This window comes from Dermatophagoides pteronyssinus, unplaced genomic scaffold (genome assembly GCF_027571235.1).
Source record: "Dermatophagoides pteronyssinus isolate colony J.1.1.1.1 unplaced genomic scaffold, Derpt_VIB-CSIC_2022.12 sq0029, whole genome shotgun sequence".
Classification (NCBI taxonomy): Eukaryota; Metazoa; Arthropoda; class Arachnida; order Sarcoptiformes; family Pyroglyphidae; genus Dermatophagoides; species Dermatophagoides pteronyssinus.
The window spans coordinates 214281-235426 of NW_027461553.1; the positions used below are offsets into that span (position 1 = coordinate 214281).

General features: G+C 28.3%; 4 protein-coding genes across 7 annotated transcripts; 1 reads left to right on the forward strand and 3 right to left on the reverse strand.

The window, feature by feature from the left end:
* Positions 1-556: 556 nt before the first annotated feature.
* On the forward strand, positions 557-1966 carry Mlf (myeloid leukemia factor). Its single transcript, XM_027338329.2, has 2 exons — positions 557-844; positions 913-1966. Exons 1-2 carry the CDS (start codon positions 804-806, stop codon positions 1691-1693), a joined length of 822 nt encoding a protein of 273 aa, XP_027194130.1. The 5' UTR covers positions 557-803; the 3' UTR covers positions 1694-1966.
* Positions 1501-4456, reverse strand: LOC113788865 (uncharacterized). Its single transcript, XM_075823463.1, has 2 exons — positions 3758-4456; positions 1501-3690 (listed from the first exon to the last, which is right to left on the reverse strand). The coding sequence occupies exon 2, from the start codon at positions 3443-3445 to the stop codon at positions 2159-2161; it is 1287 nt and encodes a 428-aa protein (XP_075679578.1). The 5' UTR covers positions 3446-3690; positions 3758-4456; the 3' UTR covers positions 1501-2158.
* A 322-nt stretch (positions 4457-4778) lies between these two features.
* LOC113788864 (D-2-hydroxyglutarate dehydrogenase, mitochondrial-like) lies at positions 4779-7952 on the reverse strand. Its single transcript, XM_075823470.1, is given in 3 exon segments — positions 4779-6413; positions 6653-7125; positions 7189-7952. Coding segments are annotated over 3 exon segments (2619 nt in total). The 5' UTR covers positions 7899-7952; the 3' UTR covers positions 4779-4977.
* Positions 7953-8041: 89 nt separating this feature from the next.
* On the reverse strand, positions 8042-20293 carry LOC113788866 (uncharacterized). Of its 4 annotated transcripts, XR_012846947.1 has the most exons (12): positions 19859-20286; positions 17328-17711; positions 16789-17244; positions 16442-16695; positions 14375-14428; positions 12576-12966; positions 10921-11062; positions 9960-10059; positions 9764-9882; positions 9629-9692; positions 8409-9551; positions 8042-8339 (listed from the first exon to the last, which is right to left on the reverse strand). XR_012846947.1 is itself a non-coding variant. In XM_075823456.1 (11 exons), exons 2-11 carry the CDS (start codon positions 17494-17496, stop codon positions 9510-9512), a joined length of 1788 nt encoding a protein of 595 aa, XP_075679571.1. In that variant the 5' UTR covers positions 17497-17711; positions 19859-20286; the 3' UTR covers positions 8042-9509. The 4 variants fall into 4 exon arrangements, 3 of the variants coding, with proteins under 3 accessions (XP_075679571.1, XP_075679570.1, XP_075679572.1); XM_075823456.1 differs by having other exon boundaries at positions 8042-9551; positions 16789-17241; XM_075823455.1 differs by having other exon boundaries at positions 8042-9551.
* Between the last annotated feature and the right edge of the window lie 853 nt (positions 20294-21146).

A 21146-nucleotide genomic window follows, 5' to 3' on the forward strand; every position in this document is an offset into this window, starting at 1 on the left:
CTACCATAACTGGATATTATTGTGTCTGTATATTAATTAATTGTATGATTGTTTTATTTGATTGTTGTTGTTGTTGTTGTTGTTAAGGTTGAATAAAATCCGTCGATTCAAATGATGGGATGATTAAAAGGATGTTTTCTTTTTCTTATAATAAACATTCGAATCGAAATAATGATGATGATAAACCATGGTTCAGTCGAAATAGGCAAAGTGCCATCTTTTTTTTGTAAAATAAAATTTTTTAAAGAAACAACATTTCTTGAAACATTGTAAATTTTTGTAATTTACATTTGATACTATTTGGGGAGAAAAAAGATTTAATTTAATTTTAATCCAGGTATAATTTCTTTTCAGGTAAATTCGAATGATAATTTTTACAAAAAAAAACTTTTGGTCACGTCTTATATGAACAATATATTGTTTTCGAGATTTTTCTCGCAGCTACGCGTCAAAGTTATTGAAATAGTTCAACATATGTTCTGCTCATGTGCGCTCAATCATTTTCTTTTTTTTTCTCGGTAACTTTTTTTTATTTCTATTGTGTATTTGGCAATAAAAATCTTCATCACTTACATCAAAGTGGATTAGACAAACAAGAAAATTAAACTTTTTCGTCGATTACAAAACCGATTTGATAAGTTTTTTTTTCTCGAGAATATTTGTTCAACCGAAAAAAAAAACAAATCAATCATTGTATTTGATAATTACAACAAGTATTTTTATTTCATTTGTCTTCGCAATTCCATTTATTTTCGTTGTGTTAAATTATTAATTTTTCTATCGAAAGAAATTTTTTTAAAAAAATGGCTCTTTTCCGTTTTGGTAATATGGACGATATGTTTGGGTAAGTTGATGATTTGATTTTTATCTTTGAATTTCTGTTGATTCTAATCAATAATTTAATTCGAATAGAAACATGGATAATATGATGAATCAGATGATGGGTGGTATGTTTGATCCATTTGCTATGACACCATTCGGTCGTCCTGGTCAGAATATGATGGCACCATTCAATCCTATGAATCAATTCCAGAATATTTTTCAACAGGCATCACAAATGCAAGCTAATCCTGGTACATCATTCGTATCATCATCATTTGTATCATATTCAAGTAATGGTAATCAACCACCGCAAGTTTATGAGGAAACCAAAATGAATCACATTGGTCCGGGTGGTGTTCGAGAAGAACGTCATACTGTACGTGATTCACGTTCCGGTTTACAAAAAATGAAAGTTGGTCGACATATTCAAGATCGTGGTCATGTAATAGAAAAAAGTCGAAATAATAATACTGGTGATGAAGAAGAGAACAATGAATTCATTAACATTGAAGAAGAGGAAGCACCACAATTTCAACAGGAATGGTCATCAAGAATGTCACGAGCCTATCCAAATGGTGGACAACAGCAACAATATTTGCAACAAGCACCACAACGTGCACGTTTGGCAATCACTTCTGGACCAACAGATCATTATCAATCATCAGTATCTCCGGTTCCAATTATAACACATCCACCTAGCTCAACACCACCACTGATATCAACTATACCTAGCAATAGTAATAATTTGTATCAATATTATCATCATGATTCACCATCATCATCAAGTAAATCATCAACTAAAGTGAAAAAAGCTACAATGAAAAATAGAAAATATAAAAAGCCAGCCAATAATGGCAAGAAAAATGAATAATTTAAAGTTTAGAATTTCTTTTCTGTTTTTTTCTCCCAAATATATCAATCATACTAATTGTGAACACGATGAATGAATTTGATGGATACATTATTTGATTGATTTCATTCAAATTTAGAGTACAGAACCTGTCGTAGAATTTGAAAATTATTATTTTCCCTTTTTTTTCCAAACTATAGTAATTATTCATTTGAAATCAATTAACCATAATTATTCATAATTAATAATACTCTATTTAATTAATTAAAAACTGATTGATTGATTTTATTTTAATTATCATCATCATTTATTTGAGAAAAAAACAAACAAACAAACAAAACAGAAATACGAGATAACTTTGTTTTCGTTGTTGTTGTTGTTTTTGGATCTTGTGTTTATCCTTTTCCAAAATAATTTGTAATCCAAACTATAAAATTAAGAATTTAATTAAAAATTAAATGAAATTTGAATAATTGTTGAACATAATTAATCTTCTTCAATCCATTTATCGATTTCACAAAGATCAAAACAAAATTCTTCATCATATAATGATTGTCGATAATCGGTCAATATGTTTACAAATGATTGATAATCTTTTGAATCTTTTGTATAGGCAGCAACTTTTTCCAAACAACATTTAACTTTTTCTTGTTTATCAAGATCATTTATATGAAATTTATTTGTAATACGTTTACCATTTTCTTCATAGAATATTGTTAGATTTTTTTCCTCAATCCATGAATAAAATCCGGCTACAGCACCTTTACGATTACGTACAACATATGATTTTAATGAAAAAATACAAGCACGTTTTTCCGTAACACTTGCATATTTGATAAATTCTTTATGTATATAAATGATGTTTAAATATTGTTTGATCACTTCATTTGGATCATTAATATTTGTTTCACGTACTTTCCATGCAATATATTGATCATTGATTATCTGATAACAATAATCTTTACAAACTTTACGATTTTTCGATGCATTAAACCAACCGGTATGCGGAAATAAACAATCATTCATGACGATTATTGGCCGTGAAATATGATAACCAGGATCCAATAGTACATAACCGGATCGATTATTATCGGCAATTTGAAATTTAAGACAAACCAATACATGTTCTTTAACATTATTCTTTGCATCGAGTTGATATTTTGTTTGTAATTTTCCTTCACCATTTTCAGCTGTCATAATCATAATCATTTCTTCACATGATACTAATGAAAAATTTGATCCATATAAACTATCGTTAGCGGATAGATTTTGCATCAACACCAATGATTGTGCTACACAAGACATACTTTCGGTAGTTATCTTTGCCTGATAATTCAATATAAAATCAGTTAAATTTGAATTGGATTTTTGATATGAATGATAAAAATCAACATATGATCCAAATGTATTGTAATCATAACATTCCAATACTTGTTGAAGAATATCTTCCCATTTGATTAATGCATTTTCAAATTGTTCAATTGTTTTGAATTCAATTTGTTTCAATTCAGCTGACCAATGTGGTATGTCAAGCAGCTTTTCCAATGTAATATCATCAAGAATTAACGGTAAATCCGGTGATTTATTGTTGCATTTTGGAGTTTGAACATTATCATTATTGATTTTTGCAATTCCGGTACTAACTGAACCGGTCGAATGCAATGAATCAGCCGAATCTCCATTGGAAGGGAAGCCATTTTCAATTGTCAGAACAATTGATTCATCATTATTCACTGATGCCAAATTCAATGATGATTGTGATGAATTTATCATCGATTGTTGTTCATCATCATCATGATCATCAACAACAACAACAACAACATCATCAATGAAGGCATTTATAACGGATTCATTCGATTCATTAAGTCAACTAGGCCATTCAGCAGCAAATAATTGATGTCGTTGAAATGTTGATGATGAAAGATGATTATTGATACAATCCATTGGATTGTTTATATCGTTGACCGACGTCGATTTATTACTATTCGATTCTGTTTCAATTAATTTATCAATCGTATCTGTGTTTTCAATGAAAAAAAATTAACCAAAAAAAAAAAAAAAACAAATTTCTTAAGAAATACTTACTCATTCGATCAAAGGCACTGGCAATATGAATTTTGAAATTTTATTTCTTCAAATAAAATCAGAAGAAAGAAAAACGAAGAAATCTAACTTGAAGAACAAATACCACACACACAGACGAATAAAATCTGTATTAATGAGATAGCGATTGTAGTTTTCGTATTCGATATGCAATAGACAGTTTTCTTCTTCTATCGAAGATAATTCTTACGAATGTAATAACATGTAAAAACGTTTCGAAACTGCGTATATATATAGTGTAAAATCAAATATTGAAAATGAAACAATCAACAGAAACGACGTATGATTTTAACTTTTCTCTTCTCTTTAAAAGATTTTGTTGTTTTTTAAATATGACTCAGCTTCGTTGCCGTAACGTTACGTTTTTTTTTACATTTACCGTTATAATGTTGCTGTCAATGTCTTTTTGATTGTCTGTTTTTTGTTTTTGGCAAGAGAATGTAGAGTTATATATAGTGAGAGAAAGAGAAAAATCTATATACGATGACTGTTTTTTTTGTTTTTGTGGCCATTCGAATCGATTCGAATGAATTCAATCCGATCAGATCCGGCCATATCTGCCCCGGCCATCAATGTAGTTGTTGTTGTTGATATATGTTGTCGTCGTGTACAGTTTTTGTAATCAGATAGCGATAAATCAATGACGTATGAACCTCGATTATCTTCATCATGATCATTATTTTATGATGATTTAAGCAACGATTAAGGCAAACAAGCAAACAAACAAAATTTTAAAATGAATTTTGGTTAATATACCCAACAAAGAAAAGAAAAGAAAAAAATAACCTTTTTGTTCTGACGTTAATGCCCTTTTTTTTGTTCCGCATAATCAAATATATGAAAGATAAGCGCATTGCGAACATTGATGATCAAAGTGAAAAAAATTGAACCAAACAAAGTCATCATAATGGTATCAACATACGAATCTTTGATCAAAATCAAAAATTCGCGAATTGATTAAATTATCATCAAATCGCATTGATTGGCATTATGTCATCAAATATTGTATTTTCCAATGTTTATTTTTTCCTCACTCGTAAAATCCAGTTATGTTTGGTATTTGTCATGTGTGAAGGGGGGGAATGTGTGCAAATAAAATTTTAAAAATTTCAAGTTTTAAAAAATGATAAAAATTTAATTACAAACATTTTTTGCTTTGGTTATTGTTACACTTTTATTACTCGATTTAGAAAAAAAATAATTTAGAACAAAACATGTGGATTTAATATCGATTTCGGATCAAATAATTGTTTCATTTGTTGCATTAATTTGATGGCCTCATCACTTTTCGAATAATGAAGAAATTTTCGTTTTTTAACACCGATACCATGTTCAGCACTAATGCTACCATTATTTTTAGCAACAAATTCATAAAGAAATGGTTCGATTTGATTTAAAATTTGTTGATCAAATTTTTTCGAAGTAACATTGAAATGCATATTTCCATCACCCATATGTCCGTAGCCACAGATACGTACAACATTATTCGATGATGATAATGATGATGATAAACGTTTTCGCATTACATTTACCACTTCATAATAAACATTCAATGGTAATGATACATCATATTTATAACTACAACCATCCAATCGTAAACCTTCGGATATTGATTCACGATAAGATTTTAATTTATGAAATTTTTCACTATCCGAATCATTAGCATATGTTCCATCTAATATTATAGATTTATTTACAAGTTTTTCATAATGTTTTGTAAATCGTTGATCTAATGATAATTCATCATTGGCTGATAATTCAAACAGGGAATAAAATGGATATGATCGGGATAATGGATATGGTAAACGTAGATTTTCAACAACAACATTCATTGAACTTTCATCCATCATTTCGAAACAGGATAAATTTTCATTAAAATCTTCTTGTACCATTTGAAATAATTCGATTAATTTGTTGAAATTTTCACATGCGACTAAGAATATTTTTTTAAATTTATAATCCATTGGACATATTATTGAAACTTTAGTAATAATACCAAGTGTACCTTCCGAACCAATAAACAAATGACGTAAATGATATCCAGTATTATCTTTACGCATACTATTCATTAAATTTAATATTTTACCATTAGCCATTACTATTTCTAATCCAAGTACATTTGAATGTAATGGACCAAATTTTATAAAACGTAAACCACCAGCATTTGTTGCTAGATTACCACCAATCATGCATGAACCTTTTGCACCAAGATCATATGGAATTAGACGTTGTTTCTGTTTTACAAATTCTTCTAGATTCTGTAATATACAACCACTTTCACAATGAAGTACACCAGTAATTTCATCAAACGATAAAATTTTATTCATTTTTTTCATCGAAATAATAATTTCATTTTGCCATGGTGTTGCACCACAAACCAGTGATGTATTTCCCGATTGTATAACACATTTTAGATTATTTTGATTACAATAACCAAGTATATTTGATACATCATTAGTATTTCTTGGAAACAATACAATATCCGAATTTCCGCGATGACTTTTCAACCAATCCTGATTAAATGAATCAAGATCATTTGTTTGAACATTTTCATTGCCTAATAATGATTGAAATTCAGTAATATACGATGATGATGATGAAATTTTCCGGATAAACAACATTCGCATAACAACATTTGGTAATAAATATGAACGTGAATTTATTGCAAACATGATTCACAAGTGAAAAATAAATAAAATAAAGTTTTGTTTTTGGACTTGATTGAATTCTAATCATTTGGATACTGCGTAATGAAAACAAAAACAAAAACAAACGGATCACATGATCAGAGTCGATGGTAAAAATAATATCGATAGTATTGATTGGTTTGATGTTTGGTTGGTTAGTTAGTTAGTTAATGAATTTATTAATTATTATCATTTTTCAAATATTCAAATATTCAATATTAACAACAAGCAAAAGCAAATTCAATAAATTCAAATTGATCAAAACTATTAATAATTGGAAATGATTTCAGATCATCATCATTATATTGACGATTACCCGGACGTTTAACAATAAAAACAGTCATACCGGTACGCCTTGCTGCACGACCTTTATTCGGACTATCAGTCATATAGAATAGATTTTTTGCTTCACGTTCGGTTAATGATGATAATACACCACGATATTTATTTGTATCATATTTAAAACGATGATGTGCATCAAAGCCGCTTGTTATAAATTGTGAAACATTACCTTCGGTTGATGCACTTAAAAATAATTTCTGTGTTTCTAATGGTCCGGATGCAAATGTATAGATTTTTATATAAAATGGATCGGAATGCCATTTTTTAAAATTACCAATAACATCGGGAAAAACTGTTGGTTTTAAAGTTTTTTTTGTATATCTATTGGAGAGTGAAAGAGAATCATTATCATCAACAACCAAACCAACAAACTAAACTACTTACCCATCATTCCAAATTTGATTGAAAATTGAATCTAAATTTTTCATCAATTTTTTATCACGATGTTGTCTACGATAATTTATATTATTTACAATTGATTTTATCAAACATTCATCATGATTATAATCATTTTTGTTGTTATTATTATCGTTATTGTTGTTGTTATTGTTGTTATTATTATTATTTTCTCCATTATCATTATTATTAACATCTTCAACATTATCATCAGTTATAATTAATGGTATTTCTGGATAATCATTTAAATCTTTTTCATTACGTTGTATTAAATGTTCAATATAATTATGAACGGATTCGGTATGAAGATTTTTCCTTATATAATTTTCAAAATTATCATCAATATATTTATAAAGTGTTTTACGAAAATCATATGGTACTAAAACACCCCAAATATCTGTTAAAATTTTGAATGGTTGCCGTAGGATTAGTTTATTATTTTCATATTTTATCGGTAACGGGCGATTAGCTTCATTATGTTGTTGTATCATTTTGGAAATATGAATCAATTTTCTTGGTGAACGTAAATTTCCTGATTTTATATTCAAATCATCATCAACATTATCGGATTGTTCTTCAACACAGAATTTTATCGTTTTACATTCTAATAATTCCCATTTAGGTGATTCACTAAAATAGATGAATTTTTTTAAACTTTTTAAACTTTTCATACTTTTTTCACATTTTTCTTCGTTCATGATTATCAAATTATAATTGAAACACACACACACAGACAAACACAAACGAATTCAAACAACAAGATTGATTTTTGAAACTTTCAAACACTTTAAATATTGAGAAAAACTAACTAATTAGTTTAATTGAATTAATTAACGCAAAATTTCAAAGAAAAAAAATTCATTTTTATTTTTTCACATTGATGAGGAGAAGGAGGACAAAATCATGAAAGGAGGGACACAACAAAAAAAAATGGTCAAAAGAGTATCATGTGTGTGTGTTTTTCTTCTTTTTTAAATCATTCGGATAAAGAATCAAGGAACAAAATGAGAGACAATCAAATAGAATACTGAATTAAAATACAAAAAAAAACAAAAAAATTCTTTTAAAGTTTTGTTTTGTTTTCGGGTTGGTTGATGTGGGTGTTGTTGAAGAGGAGGGGGGAGAAAATTTGGCAATTTCTGTTTGTGTTGTAGAAAAATAATAATAATAATTAGAAAAAAACAAAACAAAAAAAGAAAATTATTTACTTCTGTCAATATATTCTGGTAATTCTTATTCCTGATTCTTGTAATTTTTGTAATTCTTCTTCCGTCTTCTTTTTTTTCGCTCGATGAAATTACACACAGACAGACAAAATAAATCAGATGATGAATGATATATAAATTTTTCAATAATGGATAAATTGATAACAGATCAGATCAGAAGAAGAAAAAAAAAGAAAAGAAAAGATATGCATTATTCGTATCAATTTTCAAATATGTTTAAAAATGTTGTTGATGATATTCATTAATTTCACAATAAAGAAAAAGCCAGTAGTAGTTAGCGGTAGTAATGATGATGATGGTGGTGGTGAATGAGATGATCGCTATCGAAAACACCAGAAGCGATTCGATCGAATGAAAACAAAAACGAACTTAATTAATTAAACGATGAATGAACGAAAAAATATCGGTATTAAGTATTTGCTGCCTAAATTGTGTTTTTCTTCAGCAAAAAAAAAAAAAATAAATGCCGTGTGTGTGTGTGTTTTGTGAGTGTGAAAAATAAAATTTGACTAGCAAAATTTTCATTCTTCAATAATTAAAACAAACAAAGAAAAAAGAAACAAAAATCATTCGTGTGTGTGTAATTGGGTGAGTATTCTATCAGGATTGAAAGAAAAAAACGAAAGAAAATGCCATAGAATCGTAATGTGTAGGATGAAACAATAGAGAATTTTTCAAAATAATACGAAGAGCTAATTAGAAAAAACAAAAAGATAGAATCACATGTTTGTGTGAGTCGTAGGTGTTTAAAAGGTTTCTTTGTTTTTCAATTTCGATTCGGTTTTTGTTTTTTTTTGGTTTTTTTATCAGTGAATATTTTTCGTCCATCAATTTTTATGTATCTTTTAATCGTTAATTTAGTTTTCCCATTATCTTTGGTAACATTAGTCATTTGTTGAGTATTTTTCTTTTCCTGTGTATATAGTTTCTTTTTTTTTAATGAGAAATTTCAATAATTTGGCGCGTTTAAAAGAGAGATTTTTTTGATATAATCGATGATATTTTGGTTTTCATTGTGGGCAGAATATGAAAAATCAGAAAAACGTTGATAAGTTTATGAGAAAAAGATAAATGTCTAATATTTCAATAGGGCGTAAAACGATTGAACGCTCCTCGATATGTAACCTGTGAATGATAATGAATTAAATCAAAGGGAAAAAAATTAAATCAAATTCAATTGATAAAAGCAAAATTAAACATACTCCATAGCCAGATACAGGTCCGATACTATGTCCCAGATAAGGTTCAGCAAATTCTCGTCCATAACTATGAAAAAAATATCGATTTTTTTAATTAAAAAAACATGTTTTCCATAAATCAATAAAATATTATATTACCCAGTAGTAGCGGCCATATAACTTGCTACGTTTGGATTAGCTTGAGCGGCTGCTGCTGCGGCAGCTGCATATGATCTTGCAGCTGCAGCTGTATATGCTGCATTAGCCGCATATGTAGGCTAAAATGAATATCGAAGCAGAAAAAATCCCAATTTATTCAATATATAAATAATTAATTTCGTTCAGGATTACTTACGGGCAATTGATAACGTTCAGTACCATTAGCTGCGGCTGCAGCCGCAGCATAAGTTAAGAATGGATCCTGATAAACAGCGGCATTTCGAGCAGCCAATAGCCTATAGTTTTTTATGTGTTTGTGTTTATGTATTTCATTCATTCATTTTCATTCCAAATTTCATTTCACATATTTATTTCAATATTATAAAATATAAAACGTTTGATCACGGAGCGTAAATGATGCAGCCAACAAGAAATTATTATTATTATTTTTTTGTGTGTGTAACAATCAAAACGAACAATTTTTCATTGCAGAAATTGTTTTTTTGTTTATGAAAAAAGAAGAAAAAAAGAGAGATAACAAAACAAAACAAAAACAGAGTTAGATAAACGTTCAAATTCAATTGTAAAAAAACATTCAAAAAAAAAAAAAGAAAAAAAATGATAAATTAATTCTACTAAAACGCAGCGTCCTCATTTTTAAAAAAATTATTTTGGCTTGGTTCATCAAAAATTGTAAAACAAAGGAGAATAAAGGGGAAAGGTGATGGTAAAAGAAATGACAAGTATCAAGTGGATTTTTAAGGCAAAGGGGGAGAAACATTGTGAAAAAAAATAGGAAAAGTAAAAATTTGTTGTTCAATTCTCTGGACATTCCCAAAACAAAAAAAAAAAGATAAACGACATGACATAGATAGAGAAAACCTTTCAGCTATTAATATGCAAATTACATTTTATTTCCAGGGAAAAAAAACTAGTAAATTTTTGTTAAAAAATTAAAATTTCTAAAAATGACCAGCCAAAATTTGCAAATGGAAGCATATAAACAAGCAAATAACAATAACCCAACAACAAACATATCAAAAAATCAACAAAGGAAAAGGGGTAAAAAAGCGGGTAAACAACAAAACAACAACGGAAAGATGAAATAAAAAATTAAAAAAATTTAAATTTTTTTTTACAAAAAAAAATGAACTTACTGGGAAGCAGCATAACCATGCAATGTGGCAGCGGTAGTTAATGGTGAAGAGTGTCTTGTATGAAATGCTGTTGCGGCCAATGTATTTGCCGCTCTTGTTAGCCGTGTACCTCTTTGGATCGCTACACCGCGTAGAGCTGCCACTATTTTTTTGTTTTTGATTTTAAATTTTGTTTTTTGTGTTTATTTTGGTTGGTTGGTTGGTGATGGTTTTTTCGAAAAAAACATTGAAAAAGATAGATAACATATCATAACATTAACATATATGGAAATCAATCAATCAATCAGTTATTAAGAAATTTTATAGATAAAAAAAACAAGACAAGATCAATAATAAAAAATCAAATCAAACCAATCAATATTGCAATAAAAAAAAGAAGGGAAAAATAGGAACAAACAAACATAGAATATTTCGATTCTTTTCGATAACAAAGATTTTGTGACATAAACCAATACCCAGAATAAAAGGCAAATAGAAATAAGAACCGCATCCACTTCCCGCAAACGCACACACACACACACACACAAGACATTCATTTAATTACTTGATGATCAAAAACAGGACAGAAAATATAAAACGCAAGACGATAAAATATCATTGAAAAATAAGAAAAATATTTGGAAGCCAGAAAAGAAAAAAATTTTCCATTGAAAAAGAATTTTTTTTTTTTGGGGAGAAAATAATAAAAATAGAAATTCTAAAGAGATGAAAGTGGACAAATAGAGAGAAGCCCTAGAATATCGTTAAATTCCATTAAATTCTTTATTCAGAATCTTATTATTTTAGTAAAAAAATGGAAAAACCCTCTCAAATGTAATGGGAAAAATATTGATGGATTATGGTTGTCGATGATGATGTTAATGGTTATTACTGACAAAAAAAACTACGCATACAGGTAAACTAATCGAAGTAAAATTAATGGGAAAATTTTCCAACAAAAAAAAATTCAATTTTTTTCAAAATCTAAACCGAATTCTCAAAACACCGAAAAAAAAATTCTGTTTGCATCTGATCTGAATGATTTGATGAAACGAGCAATCAGAAGAAGAAAAAAAACATCAATTCAAGCGCCTGTGCACAATTCAAACGAATCGGTATATATTGAGTTTAAATGATGATGAACACAGGCATTAACCAACAAAAAAAATAATAATAATAAAATGAAATAATTCTTTCGGCTCTCTAGTTGTGTTCACAAACATTATATACAGGAAACAGAGAAAAAAAATAGACAGAATTGGTTTAAAGGTCTCGATGATATTTTGGCATTTCGAAAACATCGATATATCGAAGCTACTACTGATTCGGACCAAAGAGAAGAGAGAGAAGAGAATTGCTCTATTTACAACCATTTCAATATTCTCTCAAAAATACTTTCTAATTTCATATTAAGAATATTATAGGTAAAGTTTTCTTTGCCCATTTTAATGAGATCTGTTTCTGTGTTTGTTTGCACGATAAGAAAATATTCTAATATTCTACGCACACATTTGGATTCTATTTTGTGAAGGAAAAACCAAACGAATCAAAATTCATTTCGGGAAAAAAAATAATCGAAAAATTCTGAGCATTCTTTTTGATTATTGAAAATGATGGTGATGATATTCATAATCCAAATTGGAATATGATTCACAAAAAAAAATTGGTTCACTTACCATTTGAAATAAGTGCTGCAGCGGCTGCATTTGCATTTGCATTAACAGCAGCTGCTGCTGCTGCAACTGCCGCAGCCGAAACGGATGATGATTGATTAGCAGCCGCAACATGATGAGCAACTGTTGGTGATGATAATGATGATGCTGCCATAGCAGCAGCAGCGGCTGCAGCTGCAGCTGATTGTAATGATGTTGATGATGATATTGATGATGATACTGATGATGATGATACAGATGATGATGTTATCGATGTGGATGTTGATTTTTTTGATTGTACACGTGCTGTTGCATTATTAACTTCAATTTTTCTACCTTCAACAATTGTACCATTAAGCTGTTCACGTGCACGATCAGCATCGATACTTGATGCAAATGTAACAAAACCAAAACCCTAATTTTATAATGATGATTTAGAAAGAAAAAAAAATTTCAATGAAAAAAAGGATTCATAAGCATAAACTATACACACACACACACATGAATAATAGATTCTTATGATGATTATTTCAATAGCCAAAATCATCATAAATATCAAATGTCATCATGCATGGACATTTCCCATCAACAAGCACACACATATTTTTAATATCATAAATTAAATTCTTTTCCTACTTTCATTTTGGAATTAATTACAAAGGAAAAAAATCATTATCTAATTATATTTTAACGAAGAATGGACAAAAAAAAAATGAAAAATGTTTTATTATCTTGACAACCAATAGAGACTACTGATCTGCTAATGTTCAACATTCTAATGGATCAATTTTGGTGCGAGAGAATGAAACTATGGACCAAACATTAATTCGAATAAAACAGAATTCAAGAATAATTATCCGATTAATATCTAGGATGACCAATAGGAAAAGTGGTAATTATAATGGTAAATCCAAAAAAAAAAAACGAAACGAAACGAAGCGACAAGAATTGATTATGGTCAGTTAGTTAGTTGATTACGTCAATTGCAATCGTTTCGTAAATTAGGTTACCCAACAACAACAAAATATCCATCCATCAATAACATGATTCAAACCCATTCTGGAAAACTAACAAATTTAAATTGCTTGAATTTTCAATAAATCAATGGTAAAGAATCATTCAAGAATCTCCCGTTGTTGTTGTTGGTTTATTTGATACTAATTTCATTAGGCAAAACACACACACACACACATACAAAAGTCAATCATTATTCATCATGATTTGTATAAACGTGGAAACAAAAAACTTTCATTATCTAGTCTAAATCTAATAGTTTGAATGTATTTACCCAAAACCAAATTTTTTTGGATCAAACATTCGGGCGTCAACTTCAAAATGAGTCACGCACAGAAAAAAAAATTCCTATGAATGCATTCATTACACGTCATATACATTTGTGTTTAATGGTTACAGCAAACCAAAAAATACCAACAACAAAAAAAACTTGAAATCCGCAAATAACATTGAAAGGAAAGCAAAAAAAAACCCAGGAATTTCAACTGAAAAAAAATCCCAAAAAGAAAACCAACTTTGTAGATAGATAAACGATTCTTTTATTCAATAAATTCCATATCCTATATCATTATATCCCTATAGACCAATACACACACATATACAAATAACCATTTCTCATTGTGAATCGAATGAATGTGATTCTTCCAATTCAAACACAAACACACACAGATAGACAGAGATTCTTTTTTCTATTGTTAAAGAATCAACAAAAAAAAAATCCACATTTCAATAGAATGGCAATTCTTTTTTCCATTCTCCATTCTCAAATGTACAAATAATTTAATCAATCAATTTAGTTTCAATCTTACCTTTGATCCACGTTCATTGAAAATGATTTCTACATCCAATATTGGTCCAAATTGCTATATTTGAAAGAAAAAAAGAGAAAAGGAAAATTATTTGAAAATGAAAAGTCAGAAAAAAAAGTGAAAAAAGACTCAAATATGATCACATTTGATATACCTATCATCATTTAGTCAAACATAATAACAACAATAATAATAATAATGAAATTCATTTCTATTCAACCCTGAATCTCCATTTTTTTCCTAATGATGATTACCACCATATTCAAATATGCAGAAAAAAATGTAATCAATATTTGAATATATCATGTTGTAAACAGAATCATATAAATTCAACAATAACAACAACAACAACAGAATATCGATTCTTTGAACAAAGAAAAGAAAAAAGAAAAACGCTTTTATTGTCAATGAAATCAATGTGTTGTTGTGTTCAAATGTTCAATACAGATGTTTGACCCTCAAACACTGTTCAAACGAATTTATTATTCAAAATGATGATGATGACAACAACTACAACTACAACAACAATAATCATTATTCCAATAAATAATGATGATATTTGAATGAAAAAAACACAGAAACACAAAAACAAACACAAATTGCCATCATCTTATCATCATTGTTAAAATGAAATTACCAAAAAAAAAAAATGACATTATAAAAATGTAGATATGATTGACAGATATAATTGAAACAAAAATGTATTGTTTTTTTGACTATAGGTTGAATTAGGTTTCTCACAGACAATCCATTTGTTTGTCATCATCATCAAAATCATTATTTAAGAATATGGAACGAAGAGGAAGAAGAAAAAACCTGTCATAAACAAATATATTTATTATTATGTAAATTATCATATTAAAGAAAGGAAAACATTTGTTTATATCGGCTGAATTACGGTAAACAATGCGTGAAAAAAATAGGAAAACAACAGTCTCTAATCTATTGTTAAGTTTGTTCATTTTTATCTTGTTGAAAGAGGAAAAAAAAGTTTTACTTGAAAAAATTGTTTCGGAATTTTGCCATACAAACAATACCGATTCCGATTCATTTCATTCGCGAAATTCCATTGTTTTTTTTTTTTGATTCTGTCATTGCTTTTCAATTGTGAAAATGACAAAAAAAACAAAAAACACTCTCATCTTTATAGATTCTTGCATTGGCATGTTGTTGTTGTTGTTGAAAAATAAAGTGCGAAAAAACTATAATAAACTAATGTGTGTGGCAAACAAGAAAAATGCCAAAAATACCGATTGAAATGAAAACAACAAAATTAAATTAAATCAATAACAATAAAGACAAGAATTTTCATTTCTTTTTTCTTTATTTGTTGGCAATCAACACCCAGAACACAGAATATTCTATTAGAAATTCTAATGAAAATAATTTCATTTGAATTTCGTACATAGACAAAACAAAACAAAACAAAACAAACAAAAGTTTCATCATGATTAAAATGGCTATAGAACAAACCAATTCTATTTGAATAAAATAATTTTTTGTGTGTGTTTTCAAATGCTGAACATCCATTACCGGGTTTAGGTTATTTTTAATTAAATTGATATGAAAATATACAAATGCAATAAGTAAATTGAAAACTGAAACGATTGATTGAGCAAAAATCTATCATCATAATAAATTTTATTTTGAAAATAACCATTCTACCCCTAAAAAACGACATTTATTGGATATAAGATTACCAAAAACAACAACAAAAACAAAAGAAAAGAAAGATTTCTTGTCAACCAATCTACATACATTTATTTTGAATCTAATTTGAATTCAGTTAACGTTATTTCATATTTGAATGATAATTGATACTATTATACATATGTATAGAATATTCTATTTTAAAATGTTATTATTAGATTGACAACTATTGTTTTTTCACGAATAAAATTTTCAAAAAAATAAATTGACTATGTTGCAATTTTATAATCAGCTTAATGATGTTTTACTATTTTCTTTCATCTTCGTCCTTAATCTTTTATTTTGTTGAATTTCAAAAATTGCTACAAACAAAAGTTTCAACAAAAAACAAAAAAAATCTGTAAATTTTAATCTTACCCCAAACAATTGACGTAGATCAGGATCACGAAAACGAAATGGAATATTCGATACATGTAAACGTTTTGGCTGTATTGTTGTTGTTGTTGTTGTTGTTGATGTTGTTGATAATACTGGAACAACAGATGTTTGTGATTGAATTTGCTGAATCGGATGATTTTGTTGTTGTTGTTGTTGTTGACTAATACAATTGCCCGTTGGCTGTGTTTGACTTGTCATTAATGTAGGTGATGAGCTGCTACATATTTGTGATGCTATCCAAAATAACAATTAATTAATTATATCATTAATTAAAAAGAACAAAAATTGATTAAACAAAATCCATCATCACTATAAAAAAAACATACCAACTGATACTTGATTAGAATGATGGCTACTATGACCAGAAGCACCTGATGTTACCATTATTCCATTTATGTTATTATTTAAAATTGGCGTTGATGGGTTATCCGATTGTTGTTGTTGTTGTTGAATATTGTGCGTATGTATTATATCAGAATTTATTTGTGATGATGATGATGATGATGGTTGTGTTGTTGTTGGTGGTGTTGATGTATCCATATTATTCATCATTATATTATCCTGTATACATGTATTCGATGATGATGATGATGATGATGATGGATATGGATCAATCATATCGGTTTGTGTTTGTTGTTCAACTGAAACTGAAACAATACCCGATGTTGATGATGATGATGATAATTTGGATGATGTTGGCGATTCTACAACAACAACATTATTATTATCGACAATATTATTGGCACAAACAAAACCATTTGTAGTTACTGTATTACTTTCTACTACATCAAAATACATAGGAAAAAAAAAGATTACAAAAGGAATATTATTTTCAAAAGTTTTTTTTTAAAAAAAAGAAACATACCAATTTCAACCCCATTAATACTACTACTACTACTGCTATTATTATTATTATTAGTATTTCCGTTCATTTTTTCTAATTTTGTATCATATAATTCTTCTTTAATCGATTGTGTTGATGGAATAGGAGATATGGTTGTTGTTGTTGTTGTTGTTTGTCCATTGGTCAACATGATTGAATGAATGAATGATGTATTATTTGAATCTCACTATTATTAATCAACAATTATGATGCCTGATGATGATGATGAGTGAATTCAATTGAAAATTTCTTTCATAACAAACAAACAAAATGAAAAGAGAGAAATCCTTAATAACAATCAAAAACAGATAGCTGCTGTAGTTGTAATCTTTATTGATGATAATAATGATTACGACGAATTAAATTCTAAAAGAAGGAAACGAATGAAAAAAAAAGTTAATTAAAATGAAATTTTTTTTCCTGGAAGATTTTGTTTAAAAAATTAATGATGAAACGGATTACAAGTAGGATTTTTTTTGTTGCGACATTTTCCAATGTCAAAATTCTATCGATTGTTTCTAGTTCGATAGTTAGAATCACGATTTTCAAATCAAATCATTCATCAATCAATTAAAAGATAACAAAGGAACAAAATTATTATTATTATTATTAATTTCATCAAATACAATGTGTAAACAAAAAAAAACAAAAACAAACAGCAATGAAACATGATCGTTTCCAAACACACACAAAAATATACATTTTTTTTGATATTCAATAAGGTAAACAAAACAAAACAAAACAAAATCAAAATAATAAAACTAACCATTAATCGAAAACAAAAACAACAAATTCTCAAACAATGTTTACTATATGCATAGATTCTATCAAGAATATCAGAATATCATGTTCTCTCTCTCAAGCAATGTAAATGCTGTTCATAGCTTGATTATTTGACAAATTATTGTTTGTTTTCTGTTCAATAATAATCATAAAATTGTTGTTTCTTTTCATATAATAATAATGATTATAAATATTAAAATTATAAAGGCAAATCAATCTCTTTGATGTGTGTGTTGGTTATCATCATCAATTTTCTTGTGTTGTTGAATATATTTGATTAGGCAAACAAAATTCATAAAAAAAAATTATTTTTTTACTATCAATAAACACATATATTCAATTACACTTGAATATTCACTGAATAAAATAAACATTTAGGCTATTTGATTATGTCAACAAAACAATATGATGATGATGATGATGATAAATTTCCGGCCCTTGATACTAAAAAAAATTCAATTTCGTAAAAATGTTAATCAATAATTGCTTTTTCCCTTTCTCTTTCTTTTTGAATATAAAAAATCAATTGGGAATTAAGAAAAAATAGCATCGAAACACAAATAATCAACATCAATCAATCAATTATGAATGTCACAAATGTTTTCATTTTTCATCATCATGTTGAGAAAGAGTCATTTCAAACATTTTGTTATGAACAGATAGCCATATATGAAATTGAATTTGAAAATTTCAGAATTTCGCGAATTGAAAGTTTCAAGGTTTTTCACCATCATCATTATTAGATGTGTGTACGTAGATGTTTGCCTGATTGAAAAGTTTTTTCTCAAATTGTAAAATTGAAAGAATCTTTCCACTACCATCACACACACACACACACACATCAATAATTGATAGGAAATTCACAAGAATTATGTCAAATACATTCTTCGTTGTTGGGAAAAAACAGATTTTTCTGAAAAAAAAATTTAATCAAAAAAAATAAATTCAATTTCATCCCTCTCTCTCTCTCACTAACTTGCTAATTGAGAAAGCAAAAAAAAAACAAAATTCAAATGTTGATGATTGACAAAAATCAAAGCATGCTGAAAACAAAATCCGAATCAAAACAAACATTCTATTTTTAGAACCCAAGGGGAAAATACTAATTTCAATTTATGAGTCAGAATTTTCATGTTGATGTTGAGAATTACTTGATTTTTTCCTATACGAGCTGATTGTTGTTGTTTTTTTTATTCAACAACAAATATTCTTGTTCCAGAATATTTCCCTAAGCATCAGTATGAATATGATGATGTTTATAAACATAAAAAGTGTTTATGTGTGAGCAGAGGGGGAGTGAGTGCAAGTAAACAGAATTTGTTTTCATAAACAAACAAACAAAGGAAAAACCAAAAATTAATCGAATCTAAAATCCTTGCTTCTGGGGGGTGAGTATAGTGTTGTTGTTGTTGATGGTGGATATAAAAAAAAACAAATTTAACAAATTATTTTCTTTTAGGGCATATTATGAAACGAAAAAACATCGAACATCATCATGCATAAATGATTCGAATCGAAGAATAGAAAGTCGATAGAGAGAGAGAGAGAGAGAGAGAGAGAGAGAGAGAGAGAGAGAGAGAGAGAGAGAGAGTTACACAAACATCAAATGGAGAGAGAGAGTGAAGAATAATTATAAAATTCTCCATATTGAATTGAAAATTTTGTTCATAAATATCGTTAGAAAATTAAATTCATTCATTTTTCTTAATTCTTAAATAAATTCTACATACCTTTTTTTTGTTTAGAAACAAAACAAAACAATGGAAAATTTCGTTGATTTTGACAGAAAGAATTGAAAATCAAATGCATTCAAAACGATGATTTCGTCATTTTTCCTATAGTCACATTAGTCAATTTAGTTGTTGTTGTTGTTGTTGTTTTGATTGAAAAAAGAATAACATCATTTTAAAATCTTTCAAAAATAATGATTCGAAGCAAAATGCGATTCGACAATGAATAAAAAAAACCCGAACAAATTCTTGAATAATAAAAAAAAGAGAGATGCTGATGATGATTATGATGATGATGATATCGATGAATTCGAATGATAATGGATAGAAGAAAGAATATTTATATTAAAAAAACTAACCAGAATCGTGAATCATGAATCCAAAAAAAAACGACAACACCAGAACAGATCACAGAAAAGAACGAAAAGAAAAGACGAATCTAAACAACAACAACATCAACATCAACAACAACAGTGTTTCTTCATCACACACACACATACCACTACCAAAATTATTCAAATTAAATAAATTCAAACAACAATAGAATAGAATCCAAAATGGTAGTGGTTCATCACAAACAAACCAGAATGGACACACCTCTTTCTCAGAAAAAATATACAGGGGGTTTTCATTTTCATTTCATCAATACTTCCACACTTCCACAATTCGTTTCCTTTTCTTTCATTTATGTTCAGTGTGTGTGAGAAGGAAGAAAAATCCAACTATTTTCTTTGCTTCTACTTTTTTTCGTTCTTTAATTCAAAATTTTCGTCGTCGTTCTCCGCCCCCCTCTCTCTTTCACAAAAAAAAACTTCTTGAGAAAACAAACAGGGTGATTTAAATTTGATTCAACCTATTGTAGTTTTTTTTTTTAAATTCCAGAATGGCGGAAAAAATTATTTCGAAAAAAACAAACAAACATAATGGAACACCCTGTGTGTGCGTGTGAAACACGGTAGATATTTTGTCGTTTCATTGTTTTCAATTCGGATTTAACAAAATCAAATGGACCATCTGTTCGTATTATCTGTTTTTTTCTTTTCTTAAATTTCTTTTCTTTTCTTTGGTTCCCAAAGCATGGTTAAAATACACTCTGTATTTATTCGTCTGTGTGTGTGTTTTGTTCCCATGTTTGACGACGGTGAGATTGTCCGGTGTAGGTCCCGATTATCTCTCGTTGTCGAACGTTCCAAACCGAACCAAAAAAAAAAATTACAAGGCATGCGCACACTGTTTGTTCCAGGATCATTTCGAATGTTTCTATATAGATTCTCGATTCGAATTGATA

Bases quoted from the DNA above. Each gene is read 5' to 3' on its own strand.
- Mlf (XM_027338329.2), top strand. From the start codon at position 804: ATGGCTCTTTTCCGTTTTGGTAATATGGACGATATGTTTGG. The intron at 845-912 runs GTAAGTTGATGA...TAATTCGAATAG, and splicing joins AATATGGACGATATGTTTGG to AAACATGGATAATATGATGA.
- LOC113788865 (XM_075823463.1), bottom strand. From the start codon at position 3,445: ATGATAAATTCATCACAATCATCATTGAATTTGGCATCAGTGAATAAT.
- LOC113788866 (XM_075823455.1), bottom strand. From the start codon at position 17,496: ATGTTGACCAATGGACAAACAACAACAACAACAACAACCATATCTCCT. The intron at 14,429-16,441 runs GTAAGATTAAAA...TTTCAAATATAG, and splicing joins ATCTACGTCAATTGTTTGGG to CAATTTGGACCAATATTGGA. The intron at 10,060-10,920 runs GTAAGTTCATTT...AAAAAACTATAG, and splicing joins CATGGTTATGCTGCTTCCCA to GCTATTGGCTGCTCGAAATG.